Raw genomic sequence first — 26,079 nt, forward strand, 5'->3', positions numbered from 1 at the left:
TGCAACATCTTATCCAACAATGCATAAACAATAAAGCAGGTAAATTTAAGCCAAACTGCTTACAGGAAAAGATGTCTGGACAATTACATGAACAATTACAAGTCTATTATGCTGTTTTCAGTTTTGAAGAAAAACAAATACGGAACTCAGGCCTGAGAGGACTGCTTAACATGTGATGACTGAACTGTTTGTGTGCACATGCCTGTGTACAGCTCACTTCACCGTACACATGTAAAGGACTTTTTTCTTTTTTTTAAAATGCAAAATAAATTATTTTCTCATAAATAATCTTAGTCTAATTCATAGGCAGCATTCACTAGGTGAAGTGCAGCAAGTTGTTGAGATACTGTTGTTTAATTGTAATGTAAACATTAAGCTAACTCAGAATATTATCCATGAGCAGTGAAATGAAATGAGTAGTAAAACAGGGTCTATGTCTTCCCCAAATACCAGAAATAACACAGGTCTACTTTGATGAAGATATTTTTCTCCAGGGGTTTATAGGATTTTGTTAGTAACAAGAAACTTATTTACAAACCATTTTCAATATATACTCTGTGAGACTATCAATGATGCTGTGCTTCATTAATATGTTTGCTCTTTAATTTTGGTTTTATGAGTACAGCATTATTCTTCTATGTAAAAGACTAACACTTCTTTCTTTCTTGCAAAAAGAAAGGCATCACAATGAAAAACTGAGGCCAAAACCTTCTTGTAAAGATTTTCTGACAGCTTATATTCTTAAATACAACAATAAGCTTTATCTAAGAATTCCAGTCTAGTGTTTGAAATAACTTCAGGATATATTATTCAATATTAATGTATTCATTTTTCCTCCTGCTTCTATGCATCTGAAAGTGTGTGTTTAGAGAAAAATAATGGTTAGAATTCTAATTGTCTGTTGATACATTAGGACAGGGAGCTTTCAGTTTCAGAAAGTTTGCTTACCGTAAGACACTGAGGTTTTGCTAATGCCCTAAAGTTACTAGGAAGGAAGTCTGATGGAGAAACATTTTGGTGAGAGTGCCAAGTTTTAGAAGCTTGTCCAGCACTAAATACTGGAAGCATTTTAAAATTAACTGTAAATGCAAGCATTTAAACCATGAACTAGAAAGGTAAAGAACACAAAAGTATCACCAACATTAATAATTTGTTGAATTTCATCTTAATTAAAAGTATTTCACACTGTAATATAAATACATTAATAAAAATACAATTGCAGCAATTCTATATAGGGCAAATATGAGCTGTTAGTAAAAACCTAGACCTATTTTTAAAATCTATTTATTTCCGGAATGAAACTTTTTGTAAAAAGAAGTTAAGACAAAACTAGCTTCTCTTGCCAGTTAAGTATTGGAAAGCATATAAAATATTCAAGAAGTGCTCCTTCTCAAAGCTTTTTGTGAAAGCATTAAGTTGCTCCTAACACAGTAAACAAGAAAGTAAACAAACACATCATCAGCAACATCATCTTTAACTTGGTTTCACTAAATAGCATAAACCAAATATGATGTAAGAAGTAAAAAAAGACAACCTCCAGTATATAGCTCCAAACAGCTATGATCTAAAATAAACATAAATACCGCAAGAAGAACATTTAAACCCACAAAACACAGGAATGTCAGTGTTTTTTATTTCTGTCTTAATTAGGAAGCAAGATACTGAAAGCCAGTTACTAATTTTTTGCAGGTGCTTTTAATAGTTGCCATTGAGAAGCTTAAATAAAAAGGGCTTAGACAACAACAGCTGCTACAAAAATCACTACTCCTCAAATGGTCATGGTATCAGAAGTTTTTCTCCTTAGAAAAGTAATGTATCATGATTTCATTTTTTGGTGAGAACCTATCTTCAAATACTTCAAAGTCTACTCTACTATAAAACAGATTGATATTTAGATGTATACTTTTAGATGTATAGATATAAAAATGTTTACTGAAAGAGAAAATTTAGTACCACAAACTGACACAAAAATAATATGCCTCAAATTGAAACACCAAATCTTGTATTAATTTAGAATTTAGGGAAGACAATTTTAGCATACATCTGTCTTAATGAGCACTGAATATTTCAGGAAACAATTTTAGAAAATTTGGTCATCTCTCACTACATGGCTTATATTGCAGTGGGACAGGTAAACCTTGGGAGAACTAGTTCCCCTAAAATCCTATTCAAGAAGGGAAAAAGAAAAAGCTCCAGAACAAACAACTTACATATTTTAAGTGGCAAATTTGAACTTCCAGCACTAAAGCAACAAAGAAGAGACATTTCATAGCAGCTCATGCTTACCAAAACCGACATATTTATATGGCAATTTTAGGTAATGCTTTCTCCCAGGCTACCCTATTTTTACAAATTTGTTGAGTGCTTCTAGGTGGGATGTATGCATATATGTTTTAGCACATGCTTTACCTTATTTACCTAAATATTCCTATGAGTAAACACAGAAAATTGAGACAACAGTGCATTCCTAGCTGAGGTCATTATAATACATCCATAAAATGAGGATGAGGTTAATAAAAAATTACTTTATTTCCTATATTAACAAACAGTAGACACCCTGTTCGCACTCCATACTATTTCTAACACTTACCTGCCACAAAACAATGACACTGCTGAACTCACTGCAGTATGCTGTGGCCAAGCCCTTAAATATGAACTACAAGTTCATATGGGCTACAAGTTACTTAGAAGGTATCTACTGGGAATTATTACATGTGATTGGTTCAATGGGATTTCCAATTGCATTGAAACTGGAAACTGCAAGTCAGCTGACTCTAGATTTGTCTTGTTATCACTAAGGAGTGTATTACTGGCAACTACTAAATACAAGGTACTGAAGACAACATAGTGGTGGACCAAGTGGGGCTTACTCCTATTTTCTTAAGGAACAAGTCTAAATAGTTCCTGAATAGATGCTTAATGCTAATCGTTACATGTTGACACTGTTTTTCTACTGAAAGACAAACAAAACATTCCAACTCTAAAGAAAACCTTCAAATTTGTTCCATAATAATGCAGGGAAATGATGTTTATGATTTGTATTTGATTAACATTTTATGTTGTTCAGTCTTTTGCATTGCATTATCATCATGATTCAGTGATATTTAGTTTACTACTTATTTCTTATACAAAAATGAATGACTATATATTTTAAGAAACATCCTCAGCTAACCTGATCAGAGTAGCTTAAGAGAATAATTTAGAAGTTGTATTTCCTTAGCTAGTGTTTTCAGCTACAATACTTCTCTTTAAATACAAGCATTACTCCAAATACATTTTAGAGAACACATCACATATTTGCTGACCTTTAATTTCAGGCTATTGATTCAGAATTCTTTTAGATGTTATTTTTACTAAGACATTCACTCAGAAATTAAAAATAAGTCATCCTCCACTGACCAAACACCCTCATCAAATGGTATGAGGCTGTTTTGGTCATGAGTTTGTTGTATTATCTGTCCCAAAAAACTACTCAGAAGATCTGATTATCAGGAAAGAAACATTGCAATATTAGATATTTGCAGCCCTGAGTTAATATGAAAAGCAGAAGACAGCATTTGTGAAACATGAGTCACAGCAAAAGTGAGTAGAGTTCAACACAAGATGACTCTGATGAATTGGGTTAGTTCTAATTGATGTTTGGGACAAAATAATGGCCCAGACTTTTCTTCTGGAACTCCTGTTAATACATGCATAAGGGGATTATTTCTGGAAACTGTGCTAAATTAAGTCTAACAGGTTGTTCTGCTAAAGCGTAATAAAATATTAATGTATTCATTTCAATAAACATTTCTGGGCTACCAAGGATTGATCTAATTACTACACTAATCATACATTTTGATTCTTCTAACAACTGACTCATGGAATTCCAAATTGCAAATGAGGTCTAGCAAATGCATTTCAATTATTTAATATTCATGTGACCAAAAGGCATCACTGTGATGGCCAGTTTCACAACTGTTTTGCAAACAACAGCTGTGAACTGAAAAAGGCTAAAATCTAGGCTGTATTCTTGTGGGTACCAGTGGCCAGGTGTACTATGTTACAGGGCATGAGGAAAAAAATTATATAGGAAAGCATGAAAAAGCTGCTCAATATAAGATAAATCTTCCCCATATACAAAACACTTGGTTTTTTTCCACTTTTAATCAATTCTTTACTACATACAAACTCCACCCCAATTTTTCCAGTCATGCAAAATAATAATTGACTTTACTTTCAGATGTTTGTGACAAGGCGAGGTAATGGATACCTTTTCTTTCTTTTCCTGTAAATCAATTCCATTCTCTCAGTGGTAATGTACAGTAAGGCTTCCGGAAATGGGATGCCTGAAACAATGCCAAGAACTTCCCCATTCACAGAAATACTTGCAAATACCAGTCATAGCTCTCCACCCATCATCAGTCCATACTCTATGAATACTGCATGGCTTCCACAAACAAACATTGAAGAAAGGGGGCCTGAATATATTTAAAAATTAACTTATCCTGCTTTCATACCTTGTGCTTTACTTGATACAAATAGTTGAGTTGTTCATAAGGTTGCACATCTATGGTTTCATAAAGAATGCACCACCTGTTTTTTTAATGTACTTGTAAACAAAACTCTGAGTGTAAAACCAGCATTTCCTCTACAAAAAAACCCTCTAATTTTTGTTTGAGGACAGAAGAAATAGCTAGGATGGGTAGACACAAAAATAGGAGTATACATTGATGAAACAATAATTTAAAATATCTTCCTTAAATTAAAGAATACTCCTCTCAATTCATAACATGAAAAAATAAGATTCAAGTAATAAGAAATGAACTATATTGCTCCTCCCTGCTGACTGGTCAAGGTACATGCAGTTATGTTATGTGTGAAATATGGATTTTTGTATAAGGAATAATGACCACTGTGTAGCATGTGGCCGATTTTTCTTCATCTTGGTACAAAAGACTATTTCCTTCCCAACATCTTGAGCAAATTATAAATCATAAAATATCAATGCACCAAAGGTGCGAGAAGATCTGTATAAATCTTCATTTTTATTTGTTCACTGAGTTCTTAGGTCACCTCTTGCTAGCATTTGCCAAGCATACTCCTGAGATGACTTTAGAGAAAAGGAATTGGATTCTTGAATAATTTATTTCTCCTTTAAAGGAAAAGAGAAGTTACTACATCCTTTGTATTTCTGATCGGGATGTTGCCCTTGTACTACTTCACATTTTCCTATACTAACTTATTTTTTCTAATTCATATTTTTTTCCTAATAGTTTGTTATATGCATTCTAGACAAGAAAAATGGATTTCCATAACATAATATGACCTAATAGTTGAACATATTTTAAATGTGAATTCAAACAACTGAAGAAGAGCTATTTCATTCTGCGTTCAACAGAAAAAAAAATAATTAAAGCACTAGTAGGTGGATTTTCCTGTTCCACCTCCCAGAACGTATGGAAAGAATTGTGTAAGCATCAGGAACATTTTAGGTAAGGAGACATTAAGATTAATATGATTCTGTAAACAGGATGTTTGAAAAGAGTTTAATTTTTTCTGAGCAGAATTGCCTACTTTTCACGTTTATCACTTGTTATACGACTTGTTTATCACCTGTTATCTCAATGTTTGAAAATTAAATAAGTGAATGTCTAACTAATAATTTTGAAAATTAAATTTTAATGTCTTCCAGAATACAAAGCCAGTTCTCAATTCAATTTCAACTCAATTTCAAACGTCTAATGTCAAGGTCTTGTTACTTTAGTACTTATTGAGTATGTCTTATTCTGTACAATGACATGTTCAGAAATTCTTGTACAACAATGTCTAGCTGCTGTAAAGTAACTCTTACACTAATAAGGTGTATTAAGGGGAAAAGAGCTGTTGGAAAAAACTTAGCTCACCAACTTCAGCTGTCAGCAGCTTGTGAAGATTTAAATCCTTCAGCAATTTGGAAAAAAAAATCCTGGTAACAGCCCCTTAAAGTATCAACACATTTATACAACTACTCAAAAGTAAATGGAAGGAAGACAGAATCAGATGAAGGGCATTAAAAAATTTTGAGAAGTGTCTTGTTAGAAATTATCATAAACTTTCCTGTAAGGGTTACAAAAATTGGAGGAAGTTGGTTCTACCATGTTTTCTTTTGTATCTAACAAGAAAAGGAAAGGAGTGAAACTAATGTCTCCTTATTAACTTTTCCAAAGAACAACAAGAAAAATAAAAATACCACAAAAGATTTATATGGACATCTTCAGGAAGAGACACCATTTACAGCTGAAAAAAGTTCATCTTAACTGAAAAATATTCATGTACTTCAGTGAACATAGAGTTGAAAAACATGTAGAGCAATTAAATAATTAGAGAACCTCTCTAAGACTTGCAAGACATTTCCCCAAATCATGTGTAGTGATTTTATTGGAGTGAAATGTTTATGCTTTAAAACTTCATGTGCAATTGAAATAATAGTTATTTCGGTGTTAATTTCACTAAGAACATATCTGATCTCTTACAACACAGGACTTGAAAAACCTGGAACAGAAGTACATTAATCAAGAACTCCAACAAAATTTACAAGTGTCAGGAATTAAAGTTCATTACAATGATACCCCACATAAGACAGAATCTCTACAATAATATTTAATTAGAAACTATATACAGTTTACTAGATCTCCATTTGGAAGCTTCCCTCTACCTAGTCTGCCAGAAAGGAAGTTGCCCTAAAAGGAAAAAAAATTATTAAAAATATGCCTATGGTATAAAAAAAAATACCAGCAGGAGCATGGCTTCATGTTTTCCTTGCATATATACAATACAGATCTCCTAGCAAAAGCCCCACCGCACATTACTCTTGGATTCCTGTTCTACAAGTACTTTAGAAGAGTTCATATTTCTTTCCTTCTTCAGTCACAGAATTACACTTCCACAAATCCAACCTTGGCATGTCACACATGCTATTTTTTAGGCGTTGTTTTTTTAAGTTATAAACAAACTACAAATTTCAGGCAGATAATCACAGTCTGAATTATAAATTAAAATACAGACATATATAGATATATACACACACAGGAAATACTGTTTAAAAGAATGGGGAGATTTTTGTAATCAGAACTGCTAGCACTTAAGATTCCAGTATTCTAGCACTGAAAATAAAAGACCACAGTATTTGAATTCTCAAATGAGTTATGACAGGAGACAACCTGCACCTTCAAAACCTTCACTAATTTGCTTTGTCATGACAGAATAAACAAACTACAAAATCAGTTTAAAACAATGTATTATTCTTTTGGTTTAAAAATAGAGATAAAACTAGAAAGGAAACCACAATCTTTTATTTTAATTCCTTTCATAAAGCTTTGAAGAATGTATTTCCGTTCCATTTTCTCAGAAAACAAATGAAACCCATACCAAAAAACCCACAACCAAACACCAATCCCTCAGCCTTCCTAGCCCCTTCTCCAAAAAAATCCCCAGCCCACCCTCAACACAATCTGGCCCTTACATCTCAGACAGTGAAATACTAGGAATCAACTGTCTTGATGACACACTTAATGACAACAGAGGTAATAAATGGGTTTGGCAGAATAATTCTCAAGGTCAGAGTGGGCTGTGTAGACAAAGAAGGCTAAAGGAAGCACTTCACAGTGCTCCACGGTCAATGCTCTTCCATGACTATCAGCTTCTGAGAAACTGAAGTATTATTAATCTGCCTTTCCCTTGTTACCTATGGATGACTTTCAATGTTACAGGAGCAGGCCCAGCACTGAGCCCTGTGGAACACTACTGGTGACTGGCTGCCAACTGGATTTAACTCCATTCAATACAACTTTTTGGACCTGGCTGTCCAACCAATTTTTAATCCAGCAAAGCATATGTTCATCCAAGCTACAAGTAGCCAGCTTCTCTAGGATAATGCTATGAGAAACCATGTTGTATGATCTAGGAACACTGATGTATAGAGTATGTTACAATAAAAGAAGGAGGGAGCTGTTAGCAGAGTGCAACTAGCCATTAACAAAGCAAACTTACTTCCTATAAGCAATGAAGAACAGTATAATAGTTCACAGAAAGTGAGTCTGCAGATCAGTTTTGCATTTGGCTTCAATGTTGCATCCACTGTGTTTATGGATGACATATAGCTTTGCAGGAGACATTTACAAGTTTTTCCAACAGAGAACAAAATTATATACTTACGGCATGGGGTGTTCAGTCTGTTCACGAGTTGTGGAAATGTAAAGATCTCTGGCAAGTCTAGTTCATCTTTTTCGTTTTGTTCCTTTTCCTCAGTCTGGTCAGCCCAAACTACTGATTTTTGTCTTTGAATCAACTGCTGTATCTCCCCAAATTCAGTCTCAGTTAAATTATTTGTCAACCCAGCTTCCTTCAAAGTCAGGTATTGCTTGCGAAGAACTGGAAGCAAAGTATTTAGTACTCTGTAAAACAAGAGGTAAGAAAATATGACTAAATCATAACTAATTTGATCTTTATTGCAGTATCAGGAATACAAGGAGGTTTTTTTTCCCTGTCTCCTTTCCCTGCCCTGCCCAAGCTGTGTAATTTATTTTAATTTATTTCTGGGGAATTCCATAACACTAAAATATTCATGACTAAGTAGAGTGGTTTTTCTCTTTTGCAAAATTTGTGTTTCATTCTAACTATACTATAGCTTTTCCTCCATGCCCAAGATCTTACGTCCCTCAAACACCACAGAAATACAGTCAGCATATCTTGACTAAATTCTGTCTTTCTAAAATTAAGAGTTTAAACCAAGCACATCTTAATTAGATGTGCTTAGAATCTCACTAGAAAACTAGTCCAAATAAACGTAGATACCAGGATCTTTAATTAAAGAATGGAATAAATTAAGATACACACACAAATGCAAATCAAAGTGAACAAAGTTTAGGAATTATTTCTGAACACAATAATTAATTAACTGTGGAGTCAGCTGCAAGACTAAACAGTAGGTTCCAGCAAAAGGGAAAGGGATGTGTATATAAAAGCCCAAACTTTGTAATCACCAGCTGTGTAGCTTTCAACATTTTCTTTCAGTTTCGCAGGTTTACGTATTAGTTTTTGCAGTGTTTATGGATACATCCTTTTATCCGAACGAGGAAGAAAAGCAGGTTACTTCATTTTGGAACAATTCAGTTATAAACTGAATATACTTATTTACTGAATAGATTTGTGATTACTTGCCATTCCTTATGTCATATTCAGAAAGCTAGTCTCAAGAGACTGATAATAGAAAAAGAGCTGATGGCTACCTGCTAATTCAGCTTTTTTCACTCTGACTAGCTATGTAAGAGTTTAATAGTAACAATGTTTACTACATGTAAATCAATGTCTACAATACAAGAAATTAAAAGGAAGACAAACACTCATAAAACAAAATCAATATTACTGTTCAAGACAGTACAATAAAATAAGATACCTTGGTCTATTAAACAATTTGTAAAAACTATGCACAGAAGAAAATTAAATGGAAATAAGAAGTACTGGAGTAAACCTGCAGTTCCTGTTAAGCAATGGTAGATACAGACCAAGATTTGTGATTATTATTTTACATGTATTTTTAAGAAAACACAATTCTAACCTAGAAAAAAAAAAGTTGAGAAAAATCTTGCTTCTGTTTCAACTACAACTAAAATCTGTGGATATGTCTTCCAAAGTTACAAATGTCAGAATAGAAGTCTTACCAATTCTGTTATAAAGTCATACTTACTTTTCTGTCTGTTTATAATGCTGATCTTGAAGGGACACCAGAAATACCATGTGCTCAATCTGAGCTTTCAGGTCCTTAACTTCTAGGTTTAAATGGCAACACTGCAGATCTTTACAGAGTTCCTTGGGAAATTAGCAAGAAAAAAAAACCAAACAGCTATATGTCAAACCGATAGTAAGAAACTAAAATATACACTAGAAATAATATTTCTTCATCCTATATTGAAAAGATGGAGGGAATCTGTATTATGATAATAAAATTTTATGATAAGGAAGTATGATTAGTTGAATTTTTCTTGACATACATAAATATTGCTTTAAAGAGTCTTTTGAACAATAGTAAATGTGCTGCAATTAGTATTAAGAATCCAACAGATACACACATGTACTTATCTATGAATGCCCCAAAACATATTTGCTTCTTTTTCTGTGTACTTGTCCCATATCTGAATTTCAGTGACATAGTCTAAGACAAGTCCTCACTGTATTCAGTTATTTTTCTGAGATGTCAGTATGTTGCTTAAAATCTCTTAGTTAATTTAAGGTATAAACACATTTTAGTAATCCAAATAAAAATAAAGGTATTGAAACAGATTCCATTTCATATCACATAAGTGTGCATTACACTATCATTTAAGCCACTCCACCTTTCTTTTTCTCTTCTCCTTGCTTCTGCACAGACCTTTATCCCTTCTCTTCTTTCAGGTGCTGCTCACCTGAGGCTGCCTGTACTTGCTAAAATTAGTTGAGAAATTAATACAACTTCCCACTTCTTATCCCCTTTCCACTTCTCCCCTAGCAATCTCCAGTAAAAGAAAGGTTTCTTTGACTAGGCTAAGAATTAAGTTGTCACCTGGTTAGGTGAGCATCAGGAGGCAAGACTAGAAGCATATGACCAGGAGCAGGATCCTATATGTAATGGTATACTTTGATGAACAAGGAGTACTTGCACAAACAGTGAAGTACTTTCAGGGCAGAAGAACAGAAACAGCTAACACTAGAATTTGAAAGCACCCTGAAAGAATGGCAGAATCCATGAACAGAAGCAAGACAAAGGGAGGGGGAAAAAAAATAATTCTATAACAATAAGCAGATGTTGCCTAGAAAGCACGAAATCTGCCCTTGGAGCAGAAGGTATTTTACCTTTGGAATACACCCATCTTGACTCAGGAGGCGCATTTCATTTTCAACACGATGCAGCCAATTGGTATTTTCCTCAAAATGTTCAATCTCCTCTTCTTTCTTCTTCTGCATGTGTTCGTAGCAGGTTCGAAGCCTTGCAAGCTTCTGATCCCGCTTGCAAGTGGCCTAAAAAAATCAGCATTTAAGAAGAAATCTTCCAAATGATGTTCACAAATATGTCCATAAAAAAAAACAAACACAAAACCCCATAGTTTATACTCCTTTATATAAGGACCTGGGCATAACAAACATGTGGCATTTTTGACCAGTTTAATAGAAGTGAAGTAGCACTTTCTCCTATGAGCATTACTGAATTATATTTAAACATTTTTAATTTTTCTTTCCTACAAGCCCTTATAACAGAGACTAGAGTAATTTTATTATGCCTTAGAAAAGTAATACATGGGGTTTGATAAATTTCTGTTATAGACCATAATTATCTCAAGCTGGAAAGACAGGAAAAACTACATGTGCACATGCAAACACACATCTAGATACAACAAACTCAAGCATGAAGAGTAAGAAGGAATTTTATTTGCTTTGTTTTCCTAATGCAATGTGCCCTAGAAAAGCCCACAAAAGGATAAACTATTTGTCAAAAGAAAAACCCTCCATCCTCAAGTATCAAGTTTCTTCCAATGCTTCTCTGAAATCTGATAATAAAATTGCACAAAACCAGCAAAAGCAAGTTAGATATTAATGAAGTGGTGTCCTAACAAGACAAAGGAGACTTACTATTCAGAGGACAACTATAGTTTGCACTGCACTTAAAAATTAGGTCACTAACACAACTAGTCAGAGAATGTTAACCTTAGAGTTCAGAGTTCAGCTTTGCTGGAAACAGGGGCAGTTGTGTGGAAAATGGAAATGATTTATTAGTGGTTCAGGATGGATTGAATTTCACAAAATTAACTATAACAAAACTTTTGCAACAAGAAAACATTTTTAAGAACAGACATCAAGGTAACCTAAAAGCATGTTTTTTCTTTCTTCCCAAATTATTGTTAAGTTTTCAAACTGGGCATATTCAAATATAGTTAAGATATCATTTGCTTCATGTTAAATTACCTAAAATCATTATTATATCTAGTTACTGAGCATGGACAATTAAGAGTAAAATGAGAAAATACTTCATAAAAAACCTTTTCCCTTAAAAATTAGTGTTTCAGAAATATCCCTGTGATCTAAACACGTCTTTTACAGAAAGAAAACCCAGAGGCATTTAGGGAAATAGCAAGTGTGTAAAAATACAAGAACAGAAGCATTCTTAGTGCACAAGGGAAACGTGCACAGTTACTTTGGTAATCAAACTACTCCAAATTAAAATCCAATTCATTCCAAGGTAGTCACAAAAGGACATTTAATTTTACCATTACAATGACTTAGTCTTGTTAATAAAGAAGGCACTGTACTTATAAGACAGTGACTCTTCACCTTTAGTAAATCACATCTATTAACTAACTAATGGCAAAACCACCATTTGAGTGAAGCACTGCTAACATGCAAAAAGTTAAATTAGCTCATAAGCACTGGTAGCAAATATAGTGTATGAACTTATACCTCCTCCTTATGAAGAGAGAGAGTTTTACGCCATTGTAAGTAGCATATAAAACTATGGCACAATGAGAAAATATTTTGGAGTTTCTGTGGTGTAACAGAGAATTCTAGAACACATTAGTCACTTGAAATATCTTCATTAGTGACAAGCAAAAATGTGTGATACATTTTGACTTTGACATTTACTTAAGAACCAAGTTTTATGTGAATCACGGGGGAAAAAAGTCATATGGTAAACTAGTTTTTGGCCAAATACAGTGTTACCGTGACTATGCAAAAAGAGCCCCACCCTCAACTTTATATCTATATGAACCATATATTCCTTTAAACTGACTTTTATGAGACAAATTAAGATACTGTTAATTCGCTTATTTGTAATTTGATTCTTCTAGAAAGACACAAGTATTTAATGCTGCACAACAGCAATATTTCCTACTAAGCTCCCAAAATATTTTCATAAAATCCAATAACTATTTCAGTCCACATAACTGTCCTTGAGGAGCCATCCAGATATTTTCCTGGTGACAAGTGAAAACACCAATGATCAGAAACTGTCTTGTTTAGCAAGGTCCATGCTTTTCCTTATGAAATACAAATGAATTTCTCAGCTTGATAACATCTTCAAAGGCTAATTCAAACATACATTAACATGCTTTAGTTTTGGACAAGAGCACCATGAGTCTCCTAAGTCTAGTCAAGTCAACAAGTAACTGACAAGCTGAAAAGGAAAAGTTGAAAATTTTCCACAATTAGCAGTAATAAGCACATCAACAGTTTTCTGTGCAGTGTGGAAAAAATAACACATCTGGCATTACTGCTACATTCTCTATATTAATGTCTAAAAATGCTACTTCAGTGATAACCAGTGTGTCCCATTTTAATTACATATTTAAGCATTTAACTAATTGTATAATCACTTGGGAAAATTCATACATTAGTATAGCAAAATGAAGACAGATGATACTTTATATTAGATTATAGAAAACTCACCTTTTCTATTCTTTCTTCAGAGCACACTAGTTGAATTTGGTCATGACATTGTTTCTGGTAATATGTCTTCAGTGTGTTTTCTTTCAGCTGCAGTTCCAACTTGAGGTATTCCTTTCTGATTTCCTCACGGTTTGCAAATACACTTTTAAGGGTTTCTTTGTATCTATCAGAACCAAAGGATAAGAATAAATAATGGATTACCTACTGAAGACTTTTTAATGACCACCTACTTTATAAGGGGAACTTTCAATTCCAAGTTAATAAAACAAACAAACAAAAAGAGGAATAAAGTACAGCTTTTCATAGATAAGCACTAAATAAAGTCTCAGTACATCAAGTAAAGATTTTACTTACTTGAACTGGAATGGGATGTGAAAGTTTTAAGAGGTCGCTAAAAATAAACTTTATTGTATTTATGACTATGACACTAGGATTCAAAAGAAAGATACCTGGGACCTATTTAAAAAAGTCTTACCTCTGCCTCCAAAAGACACTAGATACCTATGTTCTCTACTACTTCTACCAATTTATTCAAGAAATCAGACTTCTGTTGCCATGGATGCACCATGTCTCCTTCAAAAAGCCTGATAACTCTCTCTCAAATAAAGAATAACCACAAGAGCCTTCAGTTGCTCATTTTCTCTAAAGTTCTGTTCTACAATTTTAATCACTAATGGATGACAAAATTCAGAAAGTGCATCACGTTTTAACACATACTGGGCTAATGGGGAAAAAAACAAACTAGTGATAGAAGGTTCCTAAGTTATTCCAAGGAGACCTAAGGGTCATTCCAATAAGACCATTGTTCAAGTGGCCTCAAAGTTTATCCCTGGTCTTAAACAGAAATCAGAATAACAAGGATAAGGAGCAAGGCTGGAAGTGTTACCATGTTGCAATATAAGTTGCAGTGGTGATACTTTTTCAGGTCACTCGTGACTACTGAAAACAGTACATAACAGCCCAAAAGATACTGTGTATCTCAATAATGACCAAAGTTGTTCACAAGCCATTTCAAAACATCACATAGACTTGTTAGAACTTGACATAAGAATAAAGATACAGTTTAACACACAAATGTCCTAAAGACATGTAACATTTGAAGTCATTACACTGAAACACCAGAATGTAGATAAGGCTCTCTACACTGTTGCTAACAGAAGGGAAAAGGTGGCAGATAACTTCAAAACCTATAAATGAATAGGGTGCAAATCAACTCATCACTCAGATCATCAGTAGGATGAACCTGACAGGATCCTCATGGGAAAGAAGAGAATGAAACACCCACTTTATTGATGATATTTTAAGGAGATGGGATATGCTTACATCTGTCTCTGTGGTTATTCTAGAAGATTAAAACTCAAGCATTCTCTGACCAACAAATACATCCAGCATTTTAAAAAGACATTTTAGGGACCTTGGCCTTAACTGATTCTTCCCACTTAGACAGAATGAAATAACTTTTGAAGCAAGATTTGGATGTGAATAATTTACCTTTGTATTTCTGCTTGCTGATTCTTTGAAAGAAATTCACCATCATGGTTTTCAGGAATGCCAGCTTGCTTTTCTTCATATTCTCTCAGTTTCTCTTTCAGCTTTAGGATCTACACAAAAAAAGAAGTATCTTCTAGTTGGAATACAGTTTGTTGTTTTTTTAAACCCACCATTCTGTCCTTATGTCTTGAAAAGCTTTACAAGTGGCAGTAGGTGACATTCTTCTTAGAAAACGAAACCTCTCTCTTACTTCAAAAGACCATATGGGATAATTAGCACAGTACTGTCTTTTAGGCTCTATCCCATAAACAGTTTTCTGTATTCAAAGTTAAAACAATCTTTTAAACTTGTTACAACAGATTTTTTACTTACCTCTTTCTTTTGCTCATTGCAAATTTTAACATACTGGCTTATGTGACTGTCCACACTAACAACATTGCTCTTCAACTGTTAAAGAAAAGAAACAAGTTAGAATTTAAAAGGCTCCTTCATGTTTTCCTGCATGATAAACACAGTGTAGAAGTATTACATAATTACATTTGCACTGTATTATGAGGAAAGGGATGGATAAAATCCTGACTTGCACAACAGAAATGTGACTGAGCTTTTGCAGTCATCTGTTGCATAAGTATGAGCACATCATTTCCCTCAACAGAACAATAAAAAATAATTACATTTATATCTGCAAGCATGTTTTGAAATTATATTCAGTCTAGCTTTACAATCTAATGTATATCTTTCAAATTTTATTATAAAAATTATCAATAAGTATGCAACAAATGGAAACTACAGTCAACCCCATATTGCATAGAAGAAATGAGGAGCTGCAATACAACCAATTATGAAAAAAATCAGAGTAGCAGAGAACAAAAGACAGGACACCTGAGTAATTTGTAATTTATCACTGTAACCTCATTGTGCTTTTTGTCTCCAACTGAATTCTATGTGTAACAAACCCAGAACAGCTCTTGTACAGCTGCTCAGACATTTCTTTGATATATTTTACAGTTCGCTGAGAAATTATTAGCAAGATGCTCAAACTAGCTGTGAATTCTACCAGCTGAGGAATACTTCCAAATTTAATGTTCACAAAACAAACTCTTTCAAACTGGCAGCATAACCCGTTAATGGAACTATGTTGCTTTTAGTCCAAAATTATTATCTATGCTGTACCTAGTCCATCTTCAGTCAGGAAGGAGCTGACTGTAAATAAGAAGAGGTAACTGAACAAAATTTTGGGACAGAAGTGAAGGAAATTAAATCTTCTAAAAGAAATAACTCTCCTCGTAACCCTACACTATTATACTTTGACAAAAGATCAATAAAGACCAAGATACTCACAGAAGACTTGATATCCTTTGCTCGGTTTGCGTACTTAAGAGTGTTGTATGTATCATCATAGAACATAGAAGACGGACTAACGGCCGCTATCATTACTGTGCGGCAGTTTCCTCCAAGAGAATCTTTCAGCAAGCGCGTAAGCTTGCTGTTCCGGTAAGGAATGTGCTGTTTCTTGCTCTAGAAAGAGAGTTATAGGCATTTTAATGGATTAGTCAACTGGACTTCAAATATTCACTTGCCTGAAGTCTGCTTTGAATTTCAACAATGCCACAAAACATGACAAACAGCTTTGGAACTTTCCCTTAAGTATTTTTTCTCAAAATGACATGTATTTCTCAAATGGTTAAGTCTCTTGGAACTGTTTAAGAATCTTATAACACACTTATTAATCAGGTTAGTTTCTAATGTCCAGATTTGTAACTATTTTTGTGATGTGGGCAACTAACAGTCTACTAACAGGCACACTGCATTAAAATACTTTCAGGTTGGAAAGGACCTCTCAAGATCCACCTAGTCCAATCCCTCTGCTCAAAGCAGGTGATACTCCTTTCTGAGTGAGGACTATGTCCAGTTGGGTTTTGAGTATCTCCAAGGATGGAGATTCTATAACCTCTCCAGGCAACATGAAGTCTGCTCTGTGAAGCCTTATTTCAACCACGTCTACAGAGTCTTAATTTCATAGTACCAAGTTAGGTTACTAGGACCCCAATCTCACATAAAATTAGTGAACATAAAGAATCTTATATACATGTCTGCCTTCCATTCCAACCAGATGGTGATGAGAACATGCAGCAACAGTAACAAAAGCTCTGACCATTTTGCACTGGCAAATGGGGAGAAACTGCTAGCTGACCAGAAGGACAAAAAGGGTGCAGCTGTAGGCAATGGGCTTGACTGTGGCAGAAGTTCATCAGGTTTTGTTATTCTCTCACACAGCTGTTTCCACTCCTTCCCTCCAGATCGTGTGCCAGATCAGGGGACTGACTTCTGTGAGCTGAGTGTGTGTGTGTATGTAAAAGCACAGAACAACTTAGGATAGATGTTGTTTTCTCCTATAAAAGCCTCTTCCCCTAAGATTAAATGGCATAAACCTCTGGAAAAACCCTTGTTCTTTTAAAGTTTATTTATCCATGCCAGCTTCTCTGCATATGCTTGATTCTAATAAAGGTGGGTAAGAAAAGCAGGTACATTCATCTCTGACATTATCCTTAGGTAGCTGCACATTATTTTTCAGAACTCTTTCCAAAAAAATGTCTTTCAGCTATCGCAGATAATAGTTGAAACCCGTAAGGAAACCTTCAAGGAAAATTATCATGTAAGTAGCATTAAAATTGTAATCCCTACTACCCAATGAGAGCTTACCATCTTTAAAAGTGTTTTCAGAATACTAGGAGATGAAGACTGAATGGGAAAGCAGCACATACCTTTGGGTCTGCCAAGGCATTAATGACATTTCCAAGAGCTAGCAGGGAGCGGTTAATATTTGTTCCTTCTCTGAAACGAGCCCCCTTGGCATTTGTCACACTGGCTCGTTCAGATCCTGCCAGGTCAATCAGAGACATTTTGGCAATGCGAACGCTTTGATTTATACTGGCTGTTTTTTCTTGCTGCCTCAGATAAATCTAAAACAAAATAAATAAAAAAAATAATTAAAAGTAACACATAACAGTCTGTTGTTACTCTAAGCAGTAAGTTAATGTTACAATGTAACAACTATTTTTCAGAAATTCTTATTGGCCTCCTTCTTAACCAAGTTAAACCTTTCAGTAGGTATATAACACTAGCAAGCGGTTTGGTCTAATGGAAAGGTGTAAGGTCTTCACTTTGTAGCAGAAAAAAAAATGACAAGTAGTGGGAGAGAATAATATTCTTATGACTTGCCATGAAACCAAATAGATATGTTTCTATATCAAACAATATAAGTTTTGTTGTACCATTTCTATTACAATATAAAAAAGGAAAAAAAGAAAAAAAAAAGCCACTTTTCTGTATGTAACTATCTCAGGCTGGTAGCACTCTACCAGAACCTAGTAACTAGCACTAGCGAAGCAGGGAAAGGTGGAATGACAGCCAAACTATGTTGTATGACTCAAGCTTTCATAAAAATTCAGAAGATACAGGAAATGCCCCAAAGCAGAATCTTTTCTATTTCTTTGTCTGTCAGCAGAACACTTTCAATAGAACAGTGGTGCAACTGGGATTTTACTTTCAGATGCAGTAATTGCCTGACCTAGATAGAAATTTCAAACTTAAGACAGATGGTACAGTAAGGCAAAACTTGCATCTCTAAAATAATCTCAGAATGTCCTGGGCCAAGACTTTTACTACTTTTTAAGTCAGTCTCAGAAAATATCCTGCTCCAATAAAGTTAACAACAAAAACTAAAGCCAGCATAAAGGATAACTAATCTCTACAAACAACAGCAACACTTTAAATAACACAGGATTTAAAAATTAGGAGAAATCAAGACAGCAATAAGGATTTGTCATTTCTATCTGTGGAGCAAAAGAAGCAATAAAGGATAAGCAAGTAAGACATTTTGCAGAAGGTCACATTTCTGGAAACAGACTAGAAACTGACATAAGTGATTACTTGTAGTAGTAACTGACTAGATTGTAATTATTTCTTACAGGTGCCAACATTGCTATTAAGTGTGTCAAGTAGATAGGGTACCTAAGAATCCACTTTAAAAAAGTGTATGGTTGTGAGTTTGCTCAGCTTAAACCAGTACACTAACTAAAACCTGTTAAAGTTCCAGTTGCATTCATTAGACCAATGTATTAAGCAACAATAATATTTCTTTAAAGTGCTACATGCAGATGCAGCATTTAATTACACTTTTATTTACACACACATTTTTCTAAATGAATGACCTAATCCTCCACTCTTCTCAAGTCACTTCTGTGAAAAAGGCCTAAAACCCATTCACTCTTAAATGCTCCGTTATTCAAAGGTGGCATAAGTCTATCTTTGAGAACATGATTATTCAAAAGGTGGCATAAGTCTATCTTTGAGAACATGTAATATTAGTAGGTAATTACATAAATCACACATTTGAGATAATTGTCTAACAAAACAAATAATTATTTTCACCAATAATTTGTGGACTTAATGGAAAATAACACCTAAGAGAAAGCAATTAAATATCTTGATTGACAGCTAAACAATCTCAAAAGACAAAGGCAACAAACATTCAGGCGTATCTCATTACAAAAGTTAACTGGATTAGGAATCTTGCAAAGAATGCCAGAGAAAGCTTTTGCTAACTATACTATCCTTAAACAGAATCAGCCTGACAGTTCTTGTGAAGGAACTGTGCACTAGGACTGTATGCAGAGCATGCTTTGAGCCATGGCATGGAAATGCCTAATCTTTCCATTGAAGGTCTTTTCCTTCATGAAAGCTCTAACACTCAGATGTTTGTCCATGAATATCAAGCTCAGTCAAGCATGGCATTTAACTGACTGCAGATGCACACAGAGACTGGCTGAGACAACCAGTGCATTTTACACAACCTGGGCTACTTTGCTGATCACTGCTGCTACATGGACACGAACAGAGAAAGAAGACAGAGATTAGTCAGTTAACTCAAGCTCAAAGACAAAACTCTTCACGCGGCTTCGAGCAATCTTAAGAATGCTATGATCAACAATGATGGTCTCAGAGAAAAGTCGTTCAGGGCTGCAATAGTATACACCTCTTGCTTGTTAAAGTCAGATGCTCACTGTAACAGTATTTGGTAAACATTCACAGGATTGTTATTTGCCTTTCTCAGGCATCACACTAGTTTACAGTGTGTACATAGTATGCACACCAAAGAAGTCAGAGCTTGTTCATTTTATAACATAACACAAAAAGGATTTACAAAACCACTGAGCATGACATTCTCATTCAGTGCATGGCAAAAAAGCTGCATCCTAAATATATGTTTTCCTATATATACATACAGATATTTTTTATTTAAATATTGTAGTAACAGCAAATATGAGGGCTTTTGTTTTCATTATATTTTCACTTATAACAAAAATAGTAAACAATCCTCTCACCTGCAAGCATTCATATTTGGTTCACTTTTGTTGTTTGTAAGCTGGAAATAATTAAAAATTATTATTTTGTTTTTAGAGTGTGAATCCAATTAGGGATACCACTCCTTGTTTTGGTCATACATTCCAAGAAAACCATGGTAAGCTATAGGAATTCTGACTTTGTCAGTATAGTTTATTTGGTGACTATGCAACTTCAGCTAGCAAGTAGATCTATCTACAAGCAAGTTCAATTTGCCAGAATAAATAAGGTTGGCTGGAGAAGACAAACTCGCCAACATCCCTATTCACTGAATTGTTTGTTGCATCTTAAAGAAACTATGAGTTTGCAACATCTACCTAATTTATTTGCTTGCCACTTTAGAAATTAACTGAGAAGAATGTAAAGTCTGACAGATAAGACAATCCAGAGATTTTTCCTAAGTAAAGGTGAGGGAGGTAAGGCACTCTAGCCCAGGAAGGAAAGAAAGAGAAATCAGCAGTTTGCTCTCTGATCTCAGTCAGTGGGGCTGTAGTTTGTGCCTCATTAAAGGCAGCACACATATACAACAGTGCAGCTCTCAAACCAAACACTTTTGCAAGAAGTCTTTGACTTAAATGCACAACCATGGGCAAGACCCAGCAGAAATTAAAACCTGGATGGGCAATTTCACAGAGAAGTCTCAGGTATGAAATAAAACATGGAAATTACTTTTGCTCCATTATATAACTTCAAAGTATTTAACACATTTATTGCAAATTAGTCACCTCTTTTCTCATTAGTAGTGACAGTAGAGCTCTGGAGTGCTAATTTTACAGCTAGATGCATTGCCATCATCTATGCCAAAATACAAACTTTTGGCTATAGTTACTAAACATTGCCTAAGTTTGCAGATACAGTTAAGAACTGCCTAACAGTTAAATAGGTTAACTGTAATGAAAGGACCAGAATTCAAATTTATTTTAACATTTTGCAACCCAGAAGGGCAGCATATAAATAATTTAATGTTCTTTGCAGTATGTACCAGCAACAGAAAAACAAAGTTTTAGCTAACTAGGCTAATTATAAAATATTATTTTTAAAAAAATCACAGGTTGTATTTAAGAGAAGTCGGAAGGATAAGGTAGGTGGGGGTTAGCAAACAGCAGTAATATTTGGAGAAGTCCTAAAGTTCTAATAGTTTGCGCAAAATGTGCAAAACTCTCATCTATGGATGATGAAAATCAGCATTTCATCTTGGTGATGCAAGTATGTGTCTGGAGATACCTTCAGAGCATATACACTGCTTTAGTTGTTCTAAAACTTGCTCCATACCAGAACATTAAGAAATCACTTTAGTGTAAATATCAACATTAAGCAAAATGAGCAGTGGGAGAAAGCATCACTTGAGTATCTCAGTTTCTAGGCAGATGTGTAACTGCATTCTGTAAAATATTTTTCCCAGAAAAACACTGATCAACATAACAAAATCAGAGAGCATTTAAAAAAACCGAACAAAATCCCAACAACTTTCAGCCTACGAAATTACACTATGGAAGTATCTTCATAGCTCCAAATTACAGTTTTACAGAGAAGGTATTTCTTCTAAGCAGTGTTAGTTCAAAATATTGGAACTAGAGAGATCTTAATTGAATTTGTTTTTTTTCCGAATAGAATCACTATGAATCTTTGCATACTAATGAGAAGTCAACAAGAACAGTAAACTGGTCAACTTTATTCTCCTCACACAGTTTAAAACAGTTTAAAAAACTCTACTTCCATTTAACTGAAACTGGAACACCTACACCTCACTGCAATGACCACAGTGGAGCTTACCTGAAAGACAGCATGGGAGCGGGATGAGGAGGCATTTACATCTGTGGGATGCTGAGTTCTGTTTTTATTTCCATAATCCAACATCTGAAGGATTTCCTCTGCTGATTTAGGCTTTAAGAGTAGAGCACAAGATAAATGCATGTTGGTTTCTTCTAGTTTTCATCCACTACAGGAGGTTCTACACTGATTTTAAGTTACATTAACGTTCACTTTTGAAAAAAAACAAACAAACAGCAAACATCCAAGGAAATTCAAATTTTAATTACATCAAAATAAGAGAATTTTCCTGTTTTGGAGATGAAGCACTTCAAATAAACACTTTCAGTTACAAAGCAGTAAAGTAAACAAAGCAAGCACTTAAGTGCAGAAATTTAATCCAAATAACTTTTTTTTAGTAAAGAGTTTAAGCAAATCTCCAAAGCTTCTTCATAGTTAGAAAATTTAAGTATTACTGACTTTTTTTTCCTGTAATAGTGCATTAAACAATGGTATGTTAATTTCTTTCCCCCCAAAACCAGAGCTTTGGGAAGTACAGTGTTCATAGTGTGAATCAAAGTGATGACACTGTTACCTGTTTAATAATTATTTCATGTACACAAAAGCTGGAAGCTACATAGCATGTAATGTACACTAAAAGGCTGCAAGAAATTAGGTCCTTGAGAGTTGATTTTCATAACAGAAAATAAAGTTCTATCACTGACTTTGCTCAAGAATCACGATGCTGGCCTAGAAAAGTAATTTAAAGTGTAACTTTTCAAATGTGGTTATTTAAAAAGAAAAACAACCCTGAGATGTAGGCACTAGACTTGTAAAAGTGTAGAACACTTGAAGGTGGCACAGCAGGCAGTGAATTTCTTTAAGAAAGGCCAAGATGTATTACTCAAAAAACAAATCTTCCACAACCAGGAGATGAGCAGCAAACCAATGGTACCCATTCAACAATAAGGACTGGATTTTAATCCATTTCTGTTAAAAAAACAAGTAGCAGATTTTTTGACAAGACGCCTTAGAATAATTAATTAATAAGGTTTGCTGGGCGATCAGGTACTGGTGATCATTGCGAGAAAAAAAAAGCTCACTAGGAAATCAGCAAGCTTCACACAACTTCAGCAAACCAATGGGAAACTTCATCATTTTGTCAAACACATTGTGAGGCTTCCTGAATGTATCTGTTTACATACCTGATGTAAAGTTAGCCCTTGAACTACCACCCCTTTCTCAGCATCTTCACGAACAGCGAGAGGTCCCGAGCTGACCAGCAAGTCACGGATCTGTTCATTGTAGACCTTTGAAAGGGAATTTAAAGTCTTTTAAGAAAACTCTCCCACCATAATTGACAGATTTAAAATTAACTAACCAGAAACCACCATGGGCTTTAAAAATATTTATTTAACAGTAACAAATTTGTTCTGTAGCATTTTTGCCAAACAGCCTTCCTACTGAGCTTGAAATACCCAATTATTCAATTTGTGTGAACCTTTTTTTTTTTGAGGTGAGTCACCCTTTCCTAGAAAATAACCTCTATTCTTTAAAAAAAAAGGTTTACTGTTTTTACAAAAAAAAGTTTTGCAGCAAGCATGAATCCCAAGCATTTATTGTCCTCTATATATGTCCTTCATAGTCCATATATACATAGCACAGGGCAAAGCAGTGTCCCCCATAGTTGTGTGGTTTCACAGTGCTCACAGGATTTTATGATAAAGTTCTGAAATATGACCCAAAAAGAAATTTTCTTTTACATATCAACAGATGTTAAGAGGCAAGTAACTGATCAGCAAGACAGCTATCATTAGAATGCTTAGTGAACATACAAGAAGAGACTGTCCTTTTTGGGCAGCCTTCTGTAAGATAGTAACAGGTGCCTATGAATAACATTAACTTAGCAGAGCACAGTTAGGTTTCATTCCTATCAGGGATTCACCTTTTATAGTCCCAGAATAGGTGGAGGAAGGCAAAAGCCACCTTGTGCTTATTTATTATAATGTGCCTCATTAAAAGCAACATACCAAATGGAGAAACTGTCTTACCTCTAAATAAGAGACAGCAACATTACATGTTTTCTCCTCTTTAATTTGCTCCATGCAGTTATAAAGTGCCATCATAGTTAAATACATCACTCCAGGATCTTCAGGGGAACCTAACATCGTATGAGTCTTTCCAGCTCCCGTTGCACCATAAGCAAGCACTGAATTTTCACAAAAAAAGCAAGAAAAACAATTCGTACCATTAAACGAAGCAGGATTGCAAAATTCAAGTGGACATTCACACGTCTGCCATTCTGCACAGCCATTTTCATAAATCAATCAAATTTCTTACTTAGGCTTTACCTTTCACAGCTACAATCAGAAAGCTATTTCAAAAACCACATTTATTTTTGAATTTTCAGTTCAAAATTCACTCATAGGTAATTCACATGAAAATATTTGCTTACTGCCATAATCCCAAGCCACCAACTTATTGTAGGTAGGTATTTAATTTCCTCACAACATCTCACTTGCCAATTTAAAAACCAAGTCATTAAAAAGAGTTCATAAAGAGGTTACCACACAGCCAGTGACACAACTGCTTCTGGTTGAACATTTTCCAGAGGACTCTCCTCATAAGCATGCATATTTCAGATGAAAGTCTTAAGTCTATTATAACCCTAACATGAACTAATTTTCAAAACAGAGCAGAGCTACTGTAACTTGTGTGGGCCAAGAAGTCAGTCCTTCATACCTATAAATTAAAACAAAATGCATCATATAAATCTTAGCCTTTTTTAAGGCATCTACAGAAGCTGGATACAACGATAGAAACTTTGAGGAATTTAGTGAGGTTTTTGAATGGAAGAAGGTAAAGAGCAACATTACCTGTGCAGTTATATCCATTTAAGAAGCCATCAATTAAGCTTTTGGTAGTATGCTCAAAAACTTCCAGCTGGGATGAACTTTCATCAAATACGGCATCAAACACAAATTTAAGATCTTTCTGTTTTCTTTTAGTAATGTCCCTATTGTTCAGTCTTTTCCCATGAAAGAAGCTAACTTCTTCCTCTTTTGGATCAAAGACCACTATGTGCTGGTCAACAACATGAACAACTCTGCTAAAGTTGCCATCTTTTTCCTTTTTGGACTCTGGACGGACACGGACCACCACCTTCACATGATTACAGACGTCTTCTTCCTTATCAGCAGACATAACCACAGCCTTCTTGTGTCCCCCTCTTTGTTTCCAAGACTCCTGCAGATCAAACAGCTAACTCTTTCCTGCAACTGGGAAAAAAAAAAAAAAAAAAAAAAAAAGTGTTATATTTCAAATATAACTGTTAAAATAGTTCACAACTTTAATCAGGACTAGTATTTTGCACCTGTGGTGGATCTGCCCTTCTCTTAATTGTCAGCACGACAGGCTGTTAAAGTGACCACAAAGCTTCAGAAAGGGCTGTGATGGGCCTGAAGAGCTGACCCAATACAGCTCAGCTTTAAGAAAATTAAAAAGCATTATCCTAGAAAGCTCGCAAGCTTATTCAATAATTTAAACTACTCTTTCATCCATAGGCTTTCCTTCATTTCAGAGCGAGCCAACAAGCAAGGTTCCCACGGACCAGAGCAGGTGGCTTTCTTGTCCCTCAGCAAAGCAGAGGAGCAGCCTGCTTCCTCCGGGTGATTGCTTTGGTCCCCTTGCACGGAGACTTCAAGAGATATCAGAGAGGGCTTCACGTTAACGCAGCTGACGTGGAGCAGAGAAACGCGTTCCACAGGTGTCAAAGCAGGTTTTCCCTTCACCGCCGCTGCTGCGAGCGGACGGGCGTCCTCACAGCGGACCTCCGCGGTGAAGAGCCTCGGTGACACTTTTTTCAGCCTCACAGCAAACTTGCCCTCCTTCAGCTGCGCTGCCCCAGGCGTCACCGGGACGCGGCGAGAGGCCGGAGCGCGGCGGGAACGCGCCGAGCGGCCCGCGGGAGGAGCCGCGGCCCAGCCCCACCCGGCCCTT

At 35.1% G+C, this 26,079-nt stretch overlaps 1 protein-coding gene across 1 annotated transcript in view; it reads right to left on the reverse strand.

Moving 5' to 3' along the window:
* Positions 1-25,284, reverse strand: part of KIF18A (kinesin family member 18A) — a 31,983-nt gene extending 6,699 nt beyond the window's left edge. The window contains exons 1-12 of the mRNA XM_010004244.1: positions 24,957-25,284; positions 24,132-24,289; positions 23,286-23,390; positions 22,105-22,215; positions 17,691-17,888; positions 16,267-16,443; positions 15,298-15,372; positions 14,926-15,035; positions 13,435-13,597; positions 10,849-11,013; positions 9,707-9,828; positions 8,176-8,414 (exon numbers count right to left, since the gene is read on the reverse strand). Coding sequence (XP_010002546.1) covers positions 8,176-8,414; positions 9,707-9,828; positions 10,849-11,013; positions 13,435-13,597; positions 14,926-15,035; positions 15,298-15,372; positions 16,267-16,443; positions 17,691-17,888; positions 22,105-22,215; positions 23,286-23,390; positions 24,132-24,289; positions 24,957-25,284 — 1,951 coding nt within the window. The remainder of the gene's footprint in view (positions 1-8,175; positions 8,415-9,706; positions 9,829-10,848; positions 11,014-13,434; positions 13,598-14,925; positions 15,036-15,297; positions 15,373-16,266; positions 16,444-17,690; positions 17,889-22,104; positions 22,216-23,285; positions 23,391-24,131; positions 24,290-24,956) is intronic.
* Between the last annotated feature and the right edge of the window lie 795 nt (positions 25,285-26,079).

The sequence above is a fragment of the Chaetura pelagica genome, unplaced genomic scaffold (assembly GCF_000747805.2).
Source record: "Chaetura pelagica isolate M959 unplaced genomic scaffold, ChaPel_1.0 scaffold119, whole genome shotgun sequence".
NCBI lineage: Eukaryota > Metazoa > Chordata > Aves > Apodiformes > Apodidae > Chaetura > Chaetura pelagica.